At 49.4% G+C, this 7,364-nt stretch overlaps 1 protein-coding gene across 1 annotated transcript; it reads right to left on the bottom strand.

Annotated features, from left to right (window-relative positions):
* Positions 1-489: 489 nt before the first annotated feature.
* Positions 490-6,894, bottom strand: BAMBI (BMP and activin membrane bound inhibitor). The gene is made up of 3 exons (XM_045465791.1): positions 6,483-6,894; positions 2,959-3,246; positions 490-2,509 (listed from the first exon to the last, which is right to left on the bottom strand). The coding sequence occupies exons 1-3, from the start codon at positions 6,556-6,558 to the stop codon at positions 2,091-2,093; spliced, it is 783 nt and encodes a 260-aa protein (XP_045321747.1). The 5' UTR covers positions 6,559-6,894; the 3' UTR covers positions 490-2,090.
* Between the last annotated feature and the right edge of the window lie 470 nt (positions 6,895-7,364).

Below are 7,364 nucleotides of genomic sequence, written 5' to 3'. Positions count from 1 at the left end.
TGCCCTACCAACTAAGCCAGCCAGGCACCCCCAACACAGGACTTGAAATCCTTCATTGCCTTATTTAAGGAATTGCCGAGTTCCTGGTTAACCGGTACTTGGAAGAAATGAGGTGAATAGAGAATAACAGCAGGGCCAGCAGGGGAAAACTAACTACACAGAGCTAATACAAACACTGCCTACCCGGAAGAATCACCGAGCTCGTAGGATGCTGTGCATGAAAGGAGAATGGCCAAGGAGCGGGAAGTCTTCATTTTCAAGCTGCGAAGCTACTGTAATTTGATCTGGAGCTACGAGTGCAGGTGAGGGTAGAAACCCCAACGACTGGCAACTTCAGTGAAGTCTCTTCCCTAGACAGGTGTGCAGAGTTAGGCCCCACAATTCTGTGGCTCCCTCAAGAAGTGCCACTCCTAAAACTTAACCCCTTTTATAAACTGTAAACCACGCATGCAAGAACCGTAATTCTCAAAAAGCACAAAACGAATGCTGTCATTTATTACAATGTGTATTTATTCCATAGCCTACTTTGTATGGGGCTGTGGTCTACCAATTATTAAATAATCTAGGTTATTGTTTTTAGACTAGTCATTGCAACTCAGATTCTTCCATGAACGTGGCTACTGCATCTGTCTTCAGGGATCCAAATTATGCTGATCATAAAATATTCCCCCAAATACGCACACACACAAAGAATCCCTTAACACTTATCAAAGACAACCCCATACTCAAATATGCAGACTAGAGGTTAATTTTTAGCAGAAGTTTCAAATATACAAAAGAGTCGAGGAAAAAAAAAAATCCTACGTGGCAAATTCTTCTCACGTGTAAGATAACAAAGACCTATTTGGGGGAAAAATATGCAAATGCAGCATGGGTTTAAATTCAGCCTGAGAAGTGTTGCCAGACAGAAAAGTCCTGCAGGAATGGAAACACAGTCTATCAGTGGCTGAAGTCAATGTCAGGGGCAGGGGGTCCCAGTGGTACTGTGTGTTCTTTAAATCTCAATTGATACAAATAACGTTCACTGTTGAAACCCTTTCTAAACATTGAGAGGTAAAAAAACAAAAAACAAAAAACAAGTTAGCATAACACTGTGTTGAAGGAAGGTTTGCAAACTAGGAGCAGGATACAATCAAGTTTGGCTAATTTGGGGTCCACAATATTTAATGTGATTTGACACAAAGTTAACTGATAATCAACAGCAAAAGGAGACAATGACTATATTGAACTAGGAGAAGTTTCCTTTAGTGGGTTTGGTCTGGCTTTCCTTTTGGGGTTGGAGGTAGACACATTTTTAAGAAGAAGCATTCCAGAGCATCTGGAGTAAGCTGAGAAATACTACCTTTGCTAAGGCAACTCCAGATACTGATCCATCATATCTGATCTGGTATAAATAAGATTTCTCGCAGATGAAAGCTAAAAACCAGAACTGTCCTAACAAAAAACGGGGGGTGAGACACTGAACGATGGGCAGTACACATTTGGAAATTTTCCACGCTGTGAGAAAATGACAAATACACAAGTAAGAATGAACAAGATCTTGGTCTTGTTTCAAAACAAAAAACAAAACAAAAGTCAAGCCCAATCCTAGAGTGGAGACCTTATCAGAACCAACAACAGTAGAATCAACAACAGATCTTCGTTTGTGGAATGAACGTGTCGTTTCTTACACTTCCCACTTAGTTTGTTTTTAATTTATGACAAGACACGGCTAAATTTCAGACAAAAAATATAGATATATTTTTTAAATCTTTACAATAAATCAGGACGTCGGAGCTGACACAGAGCACATGTCAGTTTATTTAGGTGCTCGATTCCAGCTCGCGCAGATGCAAATAACCCTGGTAACAGTGAGTGCACAGTCCTCTCTTTGCTTTTTCTAATTTTAAATAAGCAAAGAATACATCTGACTGCCTTCAAGTCTGTGCAAATAATCCTTCAGAAGAAATATCCAAGATTCTGTCCGCAGAGGTCATTTGGTCTCTCCCAGATGATGACGTGAGTTTGTTTTTCTTCAGATAAAGTGCTCCTGTCCAGCAGAACTCAAGGCCTTCAAAGCGTCCGAGAACTTGGGTGCGGATGAGGCCCTGTCATACGAACTCCAGCTTCCCGTGCCCGCTGTACATGCCCCAGTGAACGAGCGAGAGGATCTTGTCATTGCTGAGGTCCGCCTGCCTCAGTTTGTCACAGGTCAGGCAGCAATTCTCGTGCCCGCTCACGGGCACCATGCATTCCAAGTCCAACTTTGCCACCTGCCCCTTTTTGGAATGGTGTCCGTGAAAGCTGTAATGCAAACGCGACAGCATCTGCTGCCGCTGGTCCTGCAGTCTCTTGTTCTCGCTTCGAAGCATCCTCAAGGCTAACATGATAAGCAACACTAAAATCAGGCCGCCGGCGATGGGAACAGCGATCACCGCTGCCCGGAACCACAACTCTTTGGAAGAGGTCAGCTCCTGCACTTTGGTGATGAGGTTCCTGCTCCCGTCGTGCCGATACCGGTTTCCTGGTCCTGAGGGAGTACAAGGAACGAGGAGACTGTGTTAACCCCTCCTGTGGACTGGACACTTACGATCATCTATCCGTCTGGCACGACGCACCCCATCTAAAAGAAGCTTATAGTGACCTCGGCAACTTTCAGAAAATGAATGTTGCAAACACGATGCCCAGAGGCTTACAAAAAACAGGTGTTTAGAGACTGTCGTTGCTGAAGAGCAATGGTCTTCTGAGGTCTTGAACGTGTAGAAAAACCAGGCAAAGCCTATCATGTAGACAGACATTTAATGCTCAGGCAGACATAAAAGCGACTCAACAGAGATGCATCTTTGCACCCAGCCATGCCTCTCCCTCCGGTGTCTCTAATTACATTCACAGCAAAATCAACAGCAGGCACACCAAGTCGCGGCTGCCACAAGCCCGTAGATCAGGCAAGCGTTCTGGTTAGAAAGGGCTTCCACCTACCTGAGGACTCCCCCTTGGGAGGAGCCAGGACATCCTGCAGCCCTCTGTAATTGCACATATCTTCATGACAGCATCCCAGCGTGGGCATGGTGGTGCCAGAGTGGTTCCGTGCCTGTTTGGCTTGGCAGACGTCCGCTGTGCTCGCGAGAGAGTCCAGGCAGCCATGGGTGAGCGGGGAATTTGTGTTCTGGGGATCGAGAAGTCTAGAGAAGCAGGCGCTCAGCTCAGATTTACACATATAGCCAGTGGCCACGCAGTGGGCAGCATCACAATAGCATCTGATTTCACCTGAAAACAACAAGAAATTGCGTCACACTCCTTCAGGGGGCAGATAATGCATCCCCCTAAGCAACTGCTAAATCGCCAAGATCAAAGGCACTAACTTTTAGGATATTCAGCTGAGCGCCTACAATGGCAGTCCCCGGTAGACTGGAAAAGCCCTAGGTGCTTAAGTTTCAATCCAGTTCAATGTAATTTTAGAAATGTATTAATCCCAATTGCAGAGTATCAGAGTTCAGCCACGTCTGATGAGTTAGCAAGGAATTAAAAATACTACTGTTGGTTTTGAAGGAAAACAATCATCACGATAATTTCTACCGTAAGGTAAATTACACTGTTTATTCATCTTAATCCTACGTGACCATACAACATAAAAATGCTAGGCTTTTTGATTTTGTCAGTATAAATATTTGATCGGAACTACTGAATTGTTTACTACCTTAAAGGGCTGTGCCAAGATTTAAGAGCTTTAGCTAACACCTTATAAAGTTATTAACTAGAAACACAACAATCTAGAAATTGCTCCGGTCAGGAGGTTTTAAAACTATGAAACTGGGCAGCTATTTGCAACCTCTCTAGAAAAGGCAAACTTTGCCTATAAAGATCTTTTCATGCAGAGGAGCTTTTAGTCAGTATATTGTAAAACAGGAACTAGGCAGTTTACAATTAGTGGTTTGCTTGCCAAAGTCAATTTCTTTCAGCCCAAATGGAAAGTCATAAAACTGGGGGCGGAGGGGGGGGGGGGGGGGGAGAGCGGGAGGAGGGGTGGCGGGTATTAAAAAAAAAAAAAAAAAAAGGCAAAGCTAACTTCTCCGCCCCTTAACTCCCCAGTTTTACATGTAATTCAACATGGGATCTAAAAGGGGAAACGTTGAAACTGAAAATCCTCCCCTGGTTGAATGAAAAATCCTTAAGGAAACCTCAAATTTTTCTCCAGGAAGTGATTAAAAGTTTCCTTTATAAAACTTATTTGGGGAGTTGCAAGTCACTAGTAACATTTTGCTGCATGAGCGCCCTGAGGCTTTTAGCATCAATTTCTAATTGAAATAATCTGGGTCTCCGAGCTATCCCTACTACCGTATCTGACAGTGGACTCAGGTCACTGTCGTACGCCACAACTAAAGCTACTAGAACGGAACTGAGGCACACTACCCCTTCCCGGCTTCCCAATCTGAAGTTCTGTCTAGTTACTGAAACCTGTGCTCTGAAATTAATCACCAGGGACTGTGGCTTTATAGACCTCTTCCTACCCTCTCCTTTCTTCCTCCTCCTCTCGGTGAATGTGAATGCCTGAGTAAGGTGTCTCATTTAATTATCTGTCCAGATTCCAGGCCACCGTATGGTGTGCTCAGTTTTCACCAGAGGCTGCTAATGCTTCGGTTCTTAAAAAAAAACAAAAAAACAAAAAACCAAAACCTGCCAGCTAAACACAGATCTTTGGCAATGGGGAGTTTTTAACCGTCCAAAGCTGGAGATCTTTCTCCTATCCTAAATCTGCGCTCCCTGTCCCAGGTCTGGGCCCAAGTCCCTTACCCAGGGAAGACCTTGGGGCTGGAACCCTGCTTTGGCTGGGTTTTTGTCTCCTCTTTCCAATCTTGATGTTTTGCATAAAGGTCACCACTCCTAGGTGGGGAGGACTACATATCCCTAGTCTAACAAATTCCATGTATAGATTTAAAGTAGAAATAAAACAGATGAAAAGTCCATTCTGATCCTAGTCACCTCACTCCTAGCACAGAAAAAGAAAAAAAAAAGTTAAATGTTTATGAGAGCCTATTTAAAATGCTATATTTGCCATGACCTAAAACAGTCTAATAAAATTTTGACAGGTAACTACGAAAGTTCTAACAACTTTTTTTTTAATTGGAGCCACATTTGAACAAGTTGAATGGACTTTTGTATTACTGTATTAAAACTATATTTCTGTCGTTTCATAAAGTTTCTTCCTGTGGCATGCGAAAGGCCCAAAAAGGGGACTGGTATTTGAAAACAGTGAACAATGCTCTTCTGTTCCCCCCCCTTTCTTGTTACTGTATGTAGTGATTACACAAAAATGTCTGCTTTAGTCAAGATGGCTACAGGAGAGACTGCTGGCTTCTTTTAAAGCTTTTGAAGTCCGCAGCAGTCAGAAATCTCTGATCCCCTAATTATATCATTATCAGGCACATAGTTTCGGTATCTGTGACTTCATGTCAGCCTCAGTCCCTCCCTGTTCTGCCGGCCTTTGATAGGGCCAGGAGGCTCCCCTCTGCAGGCTACCAGGGCTGTTATTTAGGGTTAATTACACCCTTCCTTCCAAAATAAATAAATACTGTAGCACATCATCCTTGCTGGGCTAGCTTATCCTTTAACCTCATGCCTGCTACATGGCAATTAGAGAAGGGGGGTGGTGCAAAAGCGAAATAACGCTTCCCAGTTAAAAAAAAAAAAATTATCTGTTCACACAACAGTAGGTAGAGTTCATGGAGTTGGGGGGGGGGTGAGGGGAGGGTAACGTTGAAATCTAGGAGTTCTGGTTATTTCGACCTGAAAGGCGAAAGCCTGCAGGGGGAAATAAAGACCCTGACCTGTGCCTCTTTTTCTTTCTTTTCTTTTCTTCTTTCTTTCTTTTTTTGGTAGTGTGTAAAAATACGAGGTGAGCGGTAAGTGGGACCGCTGACAGAGCCTACTCGTCCCAGCCACCGCGAAGCCACACAGCACACACTCCTGGCACAGAGACACACACTTCGAGCACCTACTCTCGCACAGGGAGTCACGCACACTCGCTGGCTCACAAAGACACTCAAACACACAAAGCCACAGTGGCGGACAGGGCCGCACGTGGAGACGTGCGGGGACACCCCCACACTCCAGCGCTGTGCCGCCCGGCCGCCCCCGCCCGCGGGGTGTGCAGGGAGGCGGCGGCCCAGCGCACTCCACCGCCCCGCTACCCGGCTGCAGACGTTCAGAAGTTCGCTACGGACGGACTTCCAAAAACATTGTGACAAGCACTTGCCCTGAGGTCTGACTCCACCTCCACGCGCCGCGCCCGGGACACCCGAGGGGGCGGCCGCGAAGCCACCGCCGCGACTTCTAAGAACAGGCAACTTGTCGCGACCTGCGGGCTCCAGCGCGGGAGGAAACCTCGCCCGCCGCTAACAAAGCCTTGGCAGCCGCCTTCAAAGGCCCGCGGCGGCGGCCGCCCCGGGACCCCGCGCGCCCCTCCCCGGGGAGCCCGCGCCCCGGGCCGGCCGGCGGGCACCCACCTTTGGTGAGCAGCACGGCCATGGCGCAGAGTTCGAGCTGCAGCCAGATGAAGATGTAGCTGGAATGGCGATCCATTGACGCCCCCCACGGCCGCGGCGCCCCCGCCGGCTCCCGGAGCCGCGGCGCAACTGCAGCCTACGACTCCCGGAGCGCGCAGTGCATGGGTGCTGCCCGGGGCGGCGGGCGCCGTCAGCGACAGGGCGAGGGGCCCGGCCGCGGCCGGAGCATGGAGCGCGGCTGGAGGGGCGCGGAGGAGCCCAGACGACTTTCGCGACCCGACCCCGCAGCCAGCGGCTCCTCCGCTCCGCTCGGCGCTGCAGTCCCGCGTGAGCTACCGGCCTCGATCCGCGTTGGCCGGGCACTCCGCGAGGGGAGAAGCTCCCCGAGCGCACGCAGACACCGCCAGCCGCGAGCTCCAGCCTGCGCCCGCCTCAGCCGGCCCGGACCCGCGCCGTAAATAGCGCCCGGAGCCGGGAGCCGGCCAGACACCGCCCCGCCCCCGGCCCCGCCCCGGCAGCGCCAGCGCCGTCCGATTGGCCGCCAGGCTCCAGTCAATCATCCCCGCGGCCAGGAGGCGGGCCCAGAGGGGGCCAGGAGGGACCTGCCCCGCGGCTCCTGGCGGCGCCGGCGTCTGGGGCCGCGGGCTGGGAGGCTGCCGTCTCCCGCGCTCCCCCTCGCGGATGCCTGCGCGTCCGTGACCTTCTGGAGGCGCGGGGTCGATCCCGGCCTCCGGGTCTGTCTCTGGCACTCGACACCGAGACCCTCACAACTCAGCCTTGGGCCGGCTTCTTTTTTGTTGCCCCCGAAACACGCGAGAGACCGCGCGGCCGCCTGCGAAAGCCCTCCCGGGCCACGCTGCGCGCTTTAGGAACCCCAGGGAC

This window comes from Leopardus geoffroyi, chromosome B4 (assembly GCF_018350155.1).
Source record: "Leopardus geoffroyi isolate Oge1 chromosome B4, O.geoffroyi_Oge1_pat1.0, whole genome shotgun sequence".
NCBI lineage: Eukaryota > Metazoa > Chordata > Mammalia > Carnivora > Felidae > Leopardus > Leopardus geoffroyi.
The sequence above is the reverse complement of the archived record's forward strand: the minus strand, read 5'-3'. Positions and strand labels throughout refer to the sequence as shown.